Source organism: Dryobates pubescens, chromosome 17 (assembly GCF_014839835.1).
Source record: "Dryobates pubescens isolate bDryPub1 chromosome 17, bDryPub1.pri, whole genome shotgun sequence".
NCBI lineage: Eukaryota > Metazoa > Chordata > Aves > Piciformes > Picidae > Dryobates > Dryobates pubescens.
The window spans coordinates 19,080,938-19,096,607 of NC_071628.1; the positions used below are offsets into that span (position 1 = coordinate 19,080,938).

Here is a 15,670-nt window from a genome sequence, read left to right on the forward strand (position 1 = left end):
TTTATGTACCTTTGGGGGAAGGGATACCTGTTTGGAGTTGTTTTTTGGCTGGGTCTAACTGTCCTAGCATAGAACATTACTGGTGCACAATAGTAGGGTTAGCACTGTTACTGAAATGGTACATCCGCTGTAATCATGCAGGTGTTACCTTATTTGATAAGTAAATAATAATACTCTGAGAACTGCATTGACCAAGCAGACAATGTATATGGGTTGAGGAATCTAATAACAACTCAGTTCAGTAGGACTGTGATAGCCAAGAGATTCCACTGCAGTGGAACCACCCCTTTTGCAACCTGTTAGACTGATAAGGTTTCTTAGTGCCCTCTACTGTACAAATGCTTGAAGCCAGAGGGCTCTCGATTCTCTAATGAAACTTTCTGAAAAGAGAAGGAACGCAGAGCTTGGTATCAGTCTGCTTCTAACATTCCCTTCATTTGTCTTCTTATCAGATGTAGAAAATTGGGGGGGGTGTTGAAAAATCATTCTTGCAATTGCAAGTAGAAACATCATATGTGATCAATGGAATCCTTATTCCTTTGTGCACTTTTTTGTCGTCATCAGTCTCGCCTCTATGTATACAAACACAGGTAATATTTTCAGATGCTATTTTTCTTAATTGTATCTAGCACAAATATAAATTACTTCCTTTTTGACAGTTTTATCTTTTGTCTGTTAATTATTTTCTGTTGCATTCAACATTTTTAGATGAGAAGTCTTTACAGAAGTTACAGACTTCAATTATTGAATGCAGTTGGAATAATTGCAATCCATTGGATTAATGGAACATTACATTCTTGTGAAAGAAGTCTGAACAAAGAAAACAAAGGAGTTTCCTTACCCTGCTACTTCCTACATTTTCTTCCTACAAACTCAGCCTGAAAGCCTCAGTGTGGGTCTGTGGATCTGACAGAATTAATGAGCTTGTAATTTGAGACCTGACCAGCCCTTTATCAGGGGAATACTAGTAAGTGTGACTTGTTTCCTGTCATTCAAGCCTTGGACGTTGGTTGTTGAAAACATTGCCCATCTTTTCAATTTCAATGGAAATTTTAAATATAAGGGCATGTCACTGTAGAATTTTGCTTCATCACAGAGCTAGAAAAGCAAATGATATCATTGTAGCAAAAATACTGAGATCAAAGTCCAGATCAACAAGCAGGAGGTTCCATAATAGTATCTGTTCAATGTTACTGAGACTATAGGTTTCACCAAAGCATTTACAGAAATGGAGGAGGAGGGACAGAAGAGATGGAATTGTTTTTAAAATGCCTGTAGATTTTTTTTGTTTTAAGGAGTCCTCTATTAAGAACTCCTTATAGAGCCTCATGATAGAATAGAATAGAATAGCATTAACCAGGTTGGAAAAGACCTTTGAGATCATCAACTCCAACCTATCATCCAACAGTGCAGTAGAATGAGCATATGACACCTTCTGGTGGTGGACCACACCACTGCATAACAGTATAAAAGCTACTACCCACCGTGGGTTCTCCAAGTTACTATGTGAGTTCTCCATCTCACATAGCAACAATGTTCTGAAAAAGCCAGGGGACACAATGGTGTACAACTACAAGAGGAAGATCCATAAGCACTTTGTTTTAAGGTGTGCTGTTACTGAGTTTGTCTTACTCAAAGGTTATAAAGCCTTAAAGGATTCCTAATGGTGAGACACTAATGCTGACCTATTTTGAGAAGATTGGGCACAGCCCTGCTTTGCTGAGAGACTTCTTGTGTGCAGCCAGTCTTATCTCTTCACACAGGCTTTTCAAGTCTGGTATGTACAGCTTGGCAAGGAGGCAGAGCAGAGGAAAAGTCAGCTGGTTCAGTGCTAAACCATGTGGAGTTTTTCCACCATACCAGAGGGGTCTCCAGGTGTGCTACATAAGGAAGATAGATTACAGCCGGGAGTCTGTGCCTACCCTTCTAAGTGACTGATGGAAGTGAAGAAAAACATAGGGGGTTTTTGTTAAATTTAAAACTGGATTAGTCTACTGCTTGTCTTCCTCATTTTCTCTTACTATCAGCAGGAGTAGAGAATTCTCAAAACATTATAAACCTGATATCTTAACTCAAAGTTCACAAAACCATCAGCTTAGAGCAAGATACAACAGATAGCAGTAGGCAATGTCATGCTACTGGATTTAATACCAAGCTTGTAATTAGTTGTGGTTGTTTGGCCCTGGCCTGGAGGCCAGATGCCCACCAAAGCTGCTCTATCTCTCCCCCTCTTAAATGGACAGGGGGCGAGGGGGGAAAATATAAGAAAAGCCAGTAATAGGATAGAAGCAATTTTAATAACAATAATAAGCAAACAGCATTAGACCGCACGGAAGCAAAAAGCAGAGAGAGAGATGTTAGTCTCTACTTCACATCAGCAGGATGATGGTCAGTCTCAGGAAGCAGGGCTCTCTAAGCTTGGTGGTTACTTGGGAGGATAGACCCCATGGATGAATCCCCCACTTCCTTCTTTCACTTCATTCTTATAGCTGAGCTGACATCATATGGTATGGAATACCTCTTTGGCCAGTCTGGGTCAGCTGGCTCAGCCATGTCCCCTCCCAAGAGCTTGCCCACCCCTCAATGTACTCTTGGGGCAGGGAAATGTTGAGAGGGCACACCATGGATGCTTATTCAACGGTAGCCATAACACTCTTGTGTTATCAACTCCTGCTGCACAACACAGCACTAGAAAGATGCCGTGAGGAGAATTAACTCCAGCTCATTCCAACTCAATACATTAATCAATCAGAGAGAAATAGCAAAATTTGTTCCTGGCTTAGGCCCATTCAAAAGCATGATGCTAAAGAGTGTTCCTACTGAGCAGGTTAATGTAAGAATGCAGAGAATCCTGCTGCAAAATGCTTCCAGAGGCAGTTTAACACAGTGTAGATGAGTTATGAGAAAGCAAATACAACATCTTGTACCACTTGGGTACGGAGCTGTACTGTGATAAGCAACAGAGTTTTATTGAGATAACACTAATGAGAAATAAATGCCTGCAGTAAGAAGTGTAGCATCTGGTCTGCATTTTGACTTCATGCATGAAAGCTATTTGGCCTGACTTCCTACCCAGTTCTGCAGTTTTTGAGATCATTGGGCATGAAGGCAATTGAACTCCCCAAGTAAGCATCTCACTTTTTCCTGTTTTTTTCCTCGCACAGCATATGTGCAGTTCTACAGGTACAGACTCCCTGCTTCTGCTTACCAGTATGGCAACATCTGTAACATGGAGTGACTATTAGTAAAGACTGTTAGCTGTTCAAGAACACTTCAACATGTGTTTATTGGGTTTTAAGTATTATCTAAATACTCCAGAAAATCTCTATGACAGAATTGGCAAACCCCTACACAACCTATCAGCTGGACTCTGAAGTCCTTCTGCACAAGGAGCTTTCTGCATTGTTAAATAATGATGCATTGCAGTCAATCTATTTGTGAACTGCTGCAGTTAAACATATGGACTAACAATTCTGCTGGCAGCATTGGGTGCCTCTGCCTTTGCATTAGGTACATACAGTCTCTTTAACTGTCAAAAAGGTTGATGTGAAGATCCCAAACCTGCAGACTCATCCACTTGGCAAAGCTCACAAGAACCCTGGTTATCTGATATCCTTGGATGGGGCTCAGATCTAGCTCACATCCTGCCTGCCTGTCAATCTGAATCTGATAATGCTCTGAAAATCCTTCTTTCTTTCTGCCTTCTTGAGTAATATTATCACTGTTTGGACATTCATTGGTCTTTTTAGCTTCATGCTCAGTGAACATTCAAATTATTCAAGAAAGGCATTAAAAGTTTATTGGAAACTAGATATGTGGAAGGTTTGGAGGCAATTAAAAGATATCAGTAGGATGGCATTGCCGTCTCTCAATAGTCTGCCTGAAGAGAGCAGCTACATGGAAAACTTATTTCTGTGAGCAAATGCTTGCTGTCTCATTAGGCACTGCTCTGAGCTGGAGCTTGACTCTAAAACAAGTATTGGAATTTTCAGTGTTTCTAAGTCAGTCCTCACTAGTCTAGATCAAATGTACTCATCTCTTGCTGTTACAGAAGGATTTCTCTTGGTGTTAGGGGAGCTTGCACTGATTTGCTTCTGCTTGGTCTACATTTGGCATCAGGGTTTTCATTTGATCCTGCAATGATTTGCTATGAAGCGCAGAGTTAAGATCAGAAATCATGTGGTTTCAAGTATCCCTTGGCCTGCCTCTATCCCTTTCTTACCCGTCAGTGCAATGGAAGCGTTGGCTCAAACCTGCAGTCAGAGCCGCGGTGGTGCTGGCCGGAGTTCACCCCCATTTCCATCGGGGGAAGGGGTAGGCGGTGCTGAGCGCGCTGGGTGTGGACTCTAGTTACGGGGTAGAGAGCCGTGTTTAAAATTTTTAAGGATTCTTTCTTCTTAAGGATTCGGGAGTCACAGGGATTTGATTCATGTGCCAAATGCTGCCTTTAACTGCCTTTAGACCCACAGGTGGCTTTTGGTGGTTAAATAAGCAAGCCGTAAATCTCTGTCACTAGCAGCCAGACCAGACGCGAGAAGCCCCGGCGAAGCAGCCGGGCGTCCTTCAGTGGGGCCCGCCGGCTGTGAGAGTGGTGCGGCTCACGGCGCCGGCAGGCGGTTTGTGAGATGGAGCCCGTTCTTTACCCGCCACCGCTTTCCGTTCGCTTCCCGGCAGCTTCCCGGGCCCGGCATACGGTGGAGGGTCTCGCCACCAGCTGGAGGGCGAGGCCCTGCCCATCCCTGCTCGCCGCGAACCACTCCGCAGCCGTGCTTGCCTCGACTGCTTTGGCTCTGGCTCCGGCCCCGGCCCCGCCACCACCGGGCTTGAGACGGGAGGCTGCTCGATGCGCTCGGAGCTCGGCCAAGCGAGTGCTCGGGAGCGGCTGGGGCTGCCTGTGGGGCAGCCGGTGAAGCTTTGGCGAGGAGGCGCGCCGCAGCCATGTACGGGCTGGCGCGGGCCCTGTGGCGGGCCGCGGACCCCAGGCGGCTGTGGGCTCCCCGACGAAGGGGTGGCAGTGCCGGGGCGCGACCCTGGGGCTGGGGACTGGCGCTGGGGCTGGCGCTAGGAGTGAAGGTGCCGGCGCCGGTGGGCTGCGAAGCTGACGGCGGACAGGAGGCGGAGGCGAATTCTCTGCCGTCCCCTCGGGGCTTCGGCGCGGCCATCGAGAGGAGCAGGGACCTCCTGCGGAGGATTAAGGTACTGAGAGAGAAAGGCTGGAGGGGACCCGGGGGTTTCGCCCCATGTCCTGTGCTGTGCGAGCCAGCCCTCGCCTGCGTGAGGGGAATAGGCCTGTGTCTCGTTACCGCAGACACGACCATCGCTGCGAGGTTTCGGAGGGGGGCGGGTAGCACACATTTTGGGGAGCATCGCATCGTTGCCAATGCTACCCTCGAGTCGCCGGCGCTCTTGTGAGGAACCTCTCCCTCCCGCAGCTCCTCCGGCGGGTACCCGAGTTCCTTCTCAACCGTCCCAGGTGAATCGCTGCGTGTGACGACAGCTGCCTGGCGAAATGGTTCATTATTTGTCTTCCTGATGTAGTGTCAGTGCCGGTGGCCACTGCTTGGGACACCTGGGCCAGGCAGAGCTTCAGCTGAGGAGCTGGGGGTAGTGGGGTGCAGTAGCGGGTGTCTGAGAGCACGGGAAGGCCTTGCGGGCTGTAGGAAGGAGAGAGACAGGAAAGCACGTTGGAGTTACTGCGAAAATCTGACTGAAATTCAGCTTACTAACAGATGATGTTGTTTGTGTAGTGCTTATTAAGTCTGTAATGTTTTGTAATTAAATTAGTGCTCAGGATATGAAGGAAATTATTAAATATTATGGTTGTTGGATACATTTTCCCAGCAGAAGGGTTAAAATGCCTGCTTTGCAAAAGCAGTTTTGCCATTTCAGTCCAACTAATATTTAACAAAATGTCAACTGTAGTGTGACAGCAATATGCAAATGTATTGGTAGGGCTGCTTTTGCATTTTTAAGACATGTGTTTTTTAACTGTAAAAATAATTTTTCATGTCTTTTGTCCATTTTGTTGACAGGATGAAGCAGGAATCCCAGGTATACTAGTTGGAGTTTCTGTAGATGGAAAGGAGGTCTGGTCAGAAGGTTAGTGCCTGAAGCAGTGGTTGTGTGTGCTGTTGGGAAGTGATGAAGGCTTTTAACAATTCTGTCACACTGATCAGGATGGGTTTTCATCTACTTGATGTCCCATTTCTGGACGGTGGCCAGAAACAGGTGCCTAGAGAGTATGAAGTGATACTTTCCTTGGTAAACTTAAATAAATTCTAAGAATTGATAATTTATAAACTTGTTGAATGGGCTAGTATGTCTCAACAGTTATGTTTAAGAACCTTTCTTCCATTAATTTGTCAGATCAGTCCTTGAATATGCTTGTACTGTAGGCGTAGAGCTGTGCAATAGTCTGGTAGAATTGTATATAGGAGGTAAACAGACTCTTCTAACCACAGAAACTTACTTAACAGTCAAAATAGCAATGGCTCACATTTGGTGATCTGCCTTCCGTTTTGGCTGTGTTTTTTACTAGGAAGGTTTAACAAGTGTCCTCCTTCTAGATGTTGCAAGTGATTTTTCTGGTTGCACAGTTCAGTTTTAAGTAGAGTCTGTTAGTACTGCTTGTGCCATTTAGGCCTTTGATGCTTATTAAAAAAAACAACATGCAAACTGCCAAACTGTACTTGTTTTTAGAAACATTTTAATAATGCCTTTTGGATGACTAAAGTGGTAGTAGCAAATGGCAACATACTTAATTAAAGTGTTAGAGAATTTGGAACAAGTGTTTTTAAGTAAGATAGTTACTAACTTCTGACAATCTGTCCTTGCATTAACTTTTTTATATGTATAAAGCTGCTTATAGGTTTTAATTTCTCTTTCATCATGACAGAAGTGAGTTGGAGAGCCTCTGATACCTTTTGTAGCGTGGTCTCATAAGAAGATTGTGTTAATTACATATTTTCTCAAATCAGATAGTGCTTTCTGGTCTCAAATTACCTAGCAATGAATTTAAGCAGAATTTTTTGTAAGACTTTTGCACAGGAAGGTACCTGAGAGACCTAGTGCCAGGGTTGTTTGTCACTGGGAGAAGTGGCGAGACGACTACACATAGAAGTGTAAGCCAAGGCAGAACACTATTCTGCTGCACATAGATATAGAGAACAACACAGCCTTGAGTAAGGCAGCCAGGTAGCATTGCTCCAGCAGACTCTGGGGTCATTTTGTTGTCCTTCTTCCTTCTTCGTGGCGAGGCGATGGAAAGATAGGAACACGTCTAAGTTGCATGTATTCTGCAATGATGGTACTAAACCAGCAGGTTTAGTAGACTGATAGGCATGAATTGAGATTTGGAAGGTATTTTCACTGAGGGATACAGCGTTCACGAGCATTGTGTGTAGTGACTTCCTGTAAAAGGAGCCTTGGGCAACTGTCATGTCACCTTTTTTTAGTTCTTGTAAGGTGTGTTTTTTCCTGAGTAGTAGACTACAATTTTCTATGATGACAGACATGCATTGCTGATAGGCCTTGCTTGTGATGAAAACTGTATTTCATTGCTTTTCATGGTGCAATGTCACTTGCATAGTGTTTTCAAACCTAGCTTCAACTGAAGACTAGTATGTGAGCCTGAGAGTGCCTTTTCAAGTCTGGTTCTTCCTACCAGGCTTGTCAGTTGGTTGCATAGGAAAACACTGGCATGGAGACTATTAAACGGTCTTTTACATAAAGTTATGCTGAGAGATGTTGAAACATAACTTCAGCACTGGTTTGTGAAGCTTCACAACTTAGGTAATTGCCTTGTTTGTGAGTGATTCCTTTTCTCAACTTCCGTATTGATAAAATGAGACCTGTTTAATGTTTTGACCATTAATTCAGAACAATGAAATATATTTATGACTGTTGACCAGTTATTTCACAGTCTAGATTTTGGTCTCTCTGAATTTTTCTACAGTGAACATTTAACCTCAGGAGTGTAGATTTTGGCTTAGTCTTCAATCTCATTTATCATTAGGTTTGCTTTGTAGTCTTAATCAATAACTTGGGATGCCCCTGGCCAGTACCTGGACTTTGATTCCTACTACCTTAAAATATTAGCTTAATTGAAGCAGGAGCAGGGATAGTCCAATGCTTCATGTCCCATATTAGCTAGAGGAAAAACATTTTAAGGGGCCAGTAAATCTAATTCATAACTATTTACTGCAGTATTTGTCTTTTCTTAAAGGTTTGGGTTATGCCGACGTAGAGAATCGTGTGGTATGTAAGCCAGAGACGATCATGCGAATTGCTAGTATTAGCAAGTGTCTTACAATGATGGCTGTTGCTAAATTATGGGAAGAAGGAAAACTGGATTTGGATGCTCCAGTGCAGAAATATGTCCCTGAATTTCCAGAAAAAGTCTACGAGGGTGAAAAGGTATGTAATTGTTTACTGGCAACACCTCTTTTGATTTCTGTTCCAGCCCTTCCACAGCCATATGTGTACAGGTGCCTGTTACCTGGACCTGTTCCTGTAAAACACCAAAAACCATTTGGACCAATACTGATGTATGCTGCTTAAAAAGCAACACTGGAAATTTGGACCTTCAGTTTTATATTGTGTGTAGTGTGTTCATACATATGTATGTATTTTAACTGGGTTTAATACATGAATTTTAAAAGGTCTTTGATCTTTGTCTGTTCCTTGGCATGCTGAATTTTATTTTTCTGGTGATTAGTGTGCACCATGTCTTTAATGAAGATGGCTCACATTTAAATACTGCCCTTTCTTCCTAGGTTGCCATCACTACAAGACTGCTAGTTTCACACTTGAGTGGGATCCGCCACTATGAAAAAGATATTGCGAAAGTAAAGGAAGAAAAGGAGAAGGCAAATAGAGCCATAAGACCCTATCAGGATAAAGAACAAAAAGAAAAAGATGGCAAGGGGATGGAAAAGACTGATCCTGTCAAACTGAAGAAAGAACATGAAGGTGAGGTAAAAAGCCGCAATTCAAAACCTGGCAGGAGAGACAAGGAATTTGAGCAAGAAGAGTATTATTTGAAGGAAAAATTTGAAAGTGTGATTGAGTCACTAAAGATATTTAAAAATGATCCTTTATTCTTCAAACCAGGTGAGTTTCTGTGCTCTTCTAGTGTAATTTTTTCCAAATTGTTTTACATGCAGTGAGAATAGTATAGTAAAGAGTGTTTGTGTGAGGGTTAGGTTTTCTTCTACCTTTTTTTAATTGTTCTTTCCCTCTTTTTTTTTTTTTCCTTGTGTCCCATTGAAAGCTCAACACCACAGTTCAAGCTTGAGCTGTGCTGTGCAAACCATGTGGTCATGTAATTGTCTTTAAAGAAGACTGATCAGGATTTTATCACTTAAGTTTTAGATAAGTCTTGTATGGATACCTTTATAAATGTACTGATGTACTGACATAAAGAATTATGCTTAGGTAGTTAATTCCTAATGGTGTACCTCCACCATAATCCTGCAGGCTCAAAATGTGAGGTAGCCAAGACTTAAAAGGCTATATAAAGACTCCCAGTTAATGCAGGGGAGAAGAGGAAGGGGGGGACTTTTAAGTAGAACTAACACTTTTCTCCCAGGAGCTCTAAGTAATGCAGTAAGTGCTATAAAAATGTACCACTTACTGAATTTATAAATGCTAATGCAGATTATAATTTTGATAACAAATTTGTATCTGCAAAGTAGTTTGTAAGGAGATACCAGATTGCTGTATTCATGACTCTGGGCCTTCTAGATATGAACCAAAAGGGGAAAAAAAGAGAGGCACTAAACCAGAGCAAATAAATTCTGCAAGAGACCACAGAATTGTTGAGGTTGTTTATTGTTGGAATTATTTTAGGGTAATTCTAGAGAAGACTTTGAGTAACTTCAGGTGTGAACTCTAAACGAGTTTAGGTTAACAGGCAAATTGTGTGCATTGCAGATAAAGAGTAAATACTATGCGTTTCAGAGGTAGGAAGAGGGGGGAGGAGTTAACCATTCACAGACTTGAAGAGCTCTATAAACTATTCCAAGAGGTTCATCTTGACCGTAGGCAGTTCACCATTTGTTTGTTACATAGGTGTTCAAGAGGGGATTGGATGTGGCACTTGGTGCCATGGTCTAGTAGGCATGAGGTCTGTGGTGACAGGTTGGACTTGACAATCTTTGAGGTCTTTTCCAACCTTATTGATTCTATGATTCTATAGGTATTTCATAGAAGACATTAGGGAAAGAATGAGGCTTAAAAAGAAACACTGCTTTGTAAATAATCTTAAATAATGTGCATGTTATTCTTCATATAATCTTTCAAGATATTCTAGAACTAGAAATGCTATCATGAAAGTGACCAAGACCTTTGAAAACCCTGGAGAGTACTGCCCTTGTCTATAAACAAGCCACCTGCCCTAGATTATAAACACAAGTCACAGTAGGCAAGTGTCTTTTATAAAAGTAATTTTATGGTTTGCTTCAGCTTTGCAAATCCAGACATCCTCGTTAGAACTGGTAAGGTAAATCTTGTGGAAAGGATGTTAAAGGATGTTAGTCTCCACCTCTTGGCATGAAACCTGGATGTACATGCACATTCCTAAATTTATTATTTCCTTTGTGCTGCTCAGAGCTACCTGCACTTAGCAAGCACCTGTGTCTGCTGCAGTACAGAAATTCCTGGGGTCCAGTGTCATAAGCTTGTGGTTCAAGTCACCCAATGGAGGTGGACAGGGAGATTTTAATTAATTATTCATTGCTATATATAGTTTTACTTGCATGTGTGATTAGTTAGATTTTATCCTTCAGATTCCATTTAAGCATCATGCAGCTAATGTTTTTCTCCCCTTTGTATTTCTTCAAGGTAGTCAGTTCTTGTATTCAACGTATGGCTTTACTCTCTTAAGCGCTGTTGTGGAGAGAGTTTCTGGACAAAAATTTACAGATTATATGCTAAAAATGTTTCGTGATTTGGATATGCTGTCAACTGTATTGGATGACAATGAAGCAATGATCTATAACAGAGCAAGGTAAATAAGAACAACTGGGGGTTTCCCCCCCACAGTTGTTGTTCTTTCTATCTTCATTACACCAACTAAATTAAGAGTGTGAATTTATTATTTTTTCCCGACTTTTAATTGAAGTGGCTTATATTATTTCAAAGTTAGTCATGTAATTGGTTTTATGTCAGCATTATGGCATTTGTTCTGCCATCAGCATGTAAAATTAAAGAACAGGAAATACACATTTCCTGTTAAGAGAGTATATATGGAGGGGGAGTAGCAAGAGTGACTTTGAAGTTTGCATTTTTTTGGGGTAGAAATAAGCAGGTAAGTGTAAATAGAGTAAAATAAAGGAGTAATTAGGAGCTCATGTTAGAATATATGTTTCCACTCTAAGAGTTCCATGGAATTGTTATACTCTCACAGTAGCACATTTTCATGTATTTAATTATATTATCAATTTTCACCAGAATTAAAATTCTCTTTAACACAGAACATACCAATTGATATATTAAGTTAACAAAACAAACAAATGCCAAAGCAACCACACAAGCCCCAGAGAGATGTATGAACTGGATACTTCATTCCAGTGTGGTGGATAAGGGTAGAGTTTCTTGTCTTTCTCTCCAGTCTTATTTTATGGGCTTACCTGTGTCTGGGCTTTGAAATAGATTAATTGATACCCCTGTTAAATTTTGGTGGAGGAGAAGAATTCAAACCGATTCACAAGAAGGTGGTTGTGGAAAAAGTCTCGTGAAAATGAGACTTGAACGTTTTTAAAGTTTGGCTTCTAAAATGCTCTCAAAGGAATGAAAACAGTGATGAATGTGTTGAATCCCAGATTTATAGTACTTATATAAAAGTGCATATTTAAAGTGTGTGTCTCTACACAGTTTTGTCACGGTTTAGGGGTACATTTACTGCTGTATTCTAAAATGCTTAGAATGCTTAGTGCTGGTATTTATTTTGCTTGCAGATTTTCAGAGGCACATCTGGATGCTATTGTTGTCATAAATTATCAAGCTTCTACAGTCAAGTTATTTTAAATACGTGTGTGTATTAACATTTATAAACCAAACCATTGTAGGGCTGAAAGAATTGGGAAAGATGCTGGTTTGGGTGTCTTTTTGTGGGCTACTTCTTGTTAAGTAAAACTGAGACGCTAATGTGATGATTCTGCTTTCATGAATGGTGCCTCAAATGAGAACATACTGATGTGTTGTGGTTTAATGACTGGGTTATACTGTGTTTTGCTGACATGGAGATGTTTAAAAATTCTTGTTCTAGCCTTTTGTGAGGTGCAAGTTAAGTATTTCAGCATCTCTGTAATAGTGTTTATTATGATAAAAAAATGGTTATAAGTCACTGGCAGAATTGGAAGTAGTCTTGGACTATTCATCTGTCTTTCCTATGCTTTGCCTCTGATTTTTTTTTAGTATTGTGGCTTTCAGAAGTTTCCTGAGCATTTTCCAATACAAGTGCAGACTAGATAGTACTAGACAGTATTCACTGTTTCAAAGTAGGCTTGCTCTGACCTCTCTCACTTATTTTTGTGCAATTCCTTTTCATAACTCTCCAAGCAGTACATGGGCTTCTTGTGGTCTAATCACCAAAGGCTGAAATTCATCAGATTGTAGTTACTCAATATTCCTTTTCATGCATTGTACAAAACTAATCCAATTATGGTTGGACTGTTCTTTCAAAAGCCTAATTCAGTCTGCTCTCTTGTGTTGTTTCTGATGGTTCACTCTGCAGTTCTGGTTGGTAGTTTCTCATTTTTATTTTAACAAGTTTTGCAAGACTCTTTCATGCTGAGTGGTTCCAGAATATTTAGTGTTCAGTTGTTTTAGTATATGGCAATTGTAATGGGACAGTGGGGGGAAATCAGTGACAAAGGGAAGCTGTCTTGGAGCAGTCGCATAACACTTCAGTGAATTTTCAGCTCAGTGTCTGATACCCATGATGTAGTTGCAGGATTCCTTTTTCCTTAAACACTTCAAACATAGTACAGGGATTTAAGAAAAATGCTGTGCTGGGTGGTCTATAAATTTCTGTCACATGTCTCATTTCTATGCTGTCTTTACTCTTAGGATATCCTATGAGTAAGTAGAAGGATTAGTACTTTTATTGAAACAGCTTCTAATCTAAGAAGTCAACTTAATTGTTTTCCTGTCTGAATTTTTTGTTGATTTTTCTGCTAGAAATACATTAAAATACATTAAAAAAAATAATCTAAGCTTTATGAGAACAAGGCAATAAATACTTGATTTGCTCTTTTAAGGTCAGGCAGCTTAAAATAACTGTGTATAACATATGAGAATGATAACTTGAATTTTTTTGAATTCCAGATGCTATGTTTACAACAAAAAGGGACGGCTGGTAAATGCACCATACGTGGACAACTCTTACAAGTGGGCTGGTGGTGGCTTTCTGTCATCAGTAGGTGACCTTCTGAAATTTGGAAATGCCTTGTTGTACAGTTACCAAGCTGGACAATTTAAAGACACTAACAGCAAACTTCTTCCTGGGTACCTCAAACCAGACACAGTCGCAATGATGTGGACCCCAGTGCCAAAAACAGAAGTATCATGGGACAGGGATGGTAAATATGCAATGGCTTGGGCTGTAGTAGAGAAGAAACAACAGTGTGGCTGTTGCAGACAGCAGAGACACTATGCATCTCATACGGGTGGTGCAGTAGGGGCAAGCAGTGTCCTCCTGATTCTTCCCGAAGAACCTGATTCTGAAGCTGTTGGTACCAGGCTAGTGGCACCACCTAGAGGAGTAATTGTTAGTATTATCTGTAATATGCAATCTGTTTCACTCAACAGCACTGCCTTAAAGATTGCAAGGGAATTTGATAAAGAAAAATGGGCACAATATATAGATTAAAAAAAACCAGAAATACATGTGACTGAACTCACTGTACTGAAACACGAAAAACAACTGGAGAAGGTATAATTGGACTCTGACATCACTAAAAATGCCTGAAGAAAATGCATCAAGAACTCACTTAACTTCTAACTAGTGGTGCTAAACTTAATGTGTAACTAGAATTCATCTCTCAGGGAAGTTCCTAGCTTACAGAAAAGGAGAATGTCAAATTCTACTTCAGTAGCACCTGTGTAAATTTTCATTATTATTAGCAGGTGTGGTTTTTTTCTCATCCAGTCATTCAGTGAAGCACTTGACCAAGATTTGGAGAAAAAAAAAAAGGCATTGGTTCCTTGCACTGAGAAGTACAACAACAAATTAGCTACCTTAAATGTTAAATTTCACGTCTTGATCTGAGCACACAAAAATTTTGTTATTCTCACAGCTCCAATCTGCCAAAACTATTCATTACTAATTTTTAAAGGAAAATAATTTTACTGTTGACTCTTATATCTTCACATAGTGCATTCATTATTTGCTTAAAAGGCAAAACAAAACCCAAACCCTGAAGCTACCTCCAGAATGCAGATTTACACCAGGAGTACACTTCTATCAGAGTCATGGATTGTTAAGTTTTAGAAAAGCATGAAGATAGGATGATGTAAGTAAAAATGGTTGTTATTTAGATGTTCTTTCCTCTATCTTTACGGGATACAGAGAATGTGTGAAAGTGGTTTATGGTGAAATAAGGTTATTACTGCCACAGTCAAATATGCCAGAATAGCACAGCATGGTGAGCTGTCAAAGGGCCCGTTGTTCTTGAATGAGACGCAAACTTTGGCAGCCAGAAATGGTGCTGTATTCCATAATGTACATGTTCTTTTAGATCCAGCAAGTAGGAACTCAGTTCAGTAAAATGTAAAGCCCATTCTTGAAGCCACTAGTAGAAAGCTCATGGAATTTGAGAGGCTTTTTTTAAAACCATCTTCTTTTGTTTTGGAGGCCTGCTTCAAGGAGGTACTACTGCACACAACTGAACAAGAAATTATGACAGAGTTCCAAAGCAGCATTTTCAAATTATCAAGTTTGCTATAGGAATGCAGTAGCACCTGAGTATGACAATGCTATATATTCTGTGATAGCATGGAAGAACTCCATGATCTCTTCCACCCTACTTCCCTTGTAGTTACATCAGAATATTTCCATGATGCGACAAAACAAAGTATCCTTCTGGAAAGGTTGGAATACTTGTATCCCTGCATGGTTTAGCGGCTCGGTTTCTCTGAATTTAAGGAGCGAGATGTCTTAGATAACAGCTAGCAGAAGATAGCCTTACCTTCCTAAGTTAGTGTTTTTAGTGGCAACTTCATTGTTCTTACCAGCCCTTTGATAAAACAACATAATATACTTTGTAACATAATTTTAATGCTCTTCATAATTATAATCATTTTTGTGCCTTAAAACAGTAAAAGCTTACACCTAAGCTATTTGCCTGGGTTTTCTGGTCCACTCACCAAAACTTCACTTTTTAATTCATTCATAATAGGTTGTTTTTATCTCAAGAAAATAAATCAGTAAAGAAAACCAAGAGAACCTTTGAACAAACTTTCCTGTGGTCAGGCAATAAATTATCTGGTTCTCCACTGAAGTCTGGGATATTGTTTGACAGTTCCAATATGGAAGTACTGGAGGTAAGTGTCTTCTACAAGACCAATACTGTGGGTTTTTTCCAGTTGTGAGTACCTACTAGCTGGGTAAACATGCAGCAAGTAGGTCATTGGTCATTTTACACAGGGAATAAGAATAAGCAGTTCT

The 15,670-nt window shown here is 40.7% G+C and overlaps 1 protein-coding gene across 1 annotated transcript; it reads left to right on the forward strand.

Annotated features, from left to right (window-relative positions):
* Window positions 1-4,878: 4,878 nt before the first annotated feature.
* On the forward strand, window positions 4,879-14,932 carry LACTB (lactamase beta). The gene is made up of 6 exons (XM_009897179.2): window positions 4,879-5,196; window positions 6,033-6,099; window positions 8,225-8,415; window positions 8,775-9,111; window positions 10,843-11,008; window positions 13,330-14,932. The coding sequence occupies exons 1-6, from the start codon at window positions 4,939-4,941 to the stop codon at window positions 13,871-13,873; spliced, it is 1,563 nt and encodes a 520-aa protein (XP_009895481.2). The 5' UTR covers window positions 4,879-4,938; the 3' UTR covers window positions 13,874-14,932.
* Window positions 14,933-15,670: the final 738 nt, after the last annotated feature.

Excerpts from the sequence above, each read along its gene's own strand:
- LACTB (XM_009897179.2), top strand. The coding sequence starts at position 4,939 with ATGTACGGGCTGGCGCGGGCCCTGTGGCGGGCCGCGGACCCCAGGCGG. Across the intron at positions 5,197-6,032 it reads ACCTCCTGCGGAGGATTAAG|GATGAAGCAGGAATCCCAGG; the intron begins GTACTGAGAGAG and ends TTTTGTTGACAG. Across the intron at positions 9,112-10,842 it reads TCCTTTATTCTTCAAACCAG|GTAGTCAGTTCTTGTATTCA; the intron begins GTGAGTTTCTGT and ends TATTTCTTCAAG.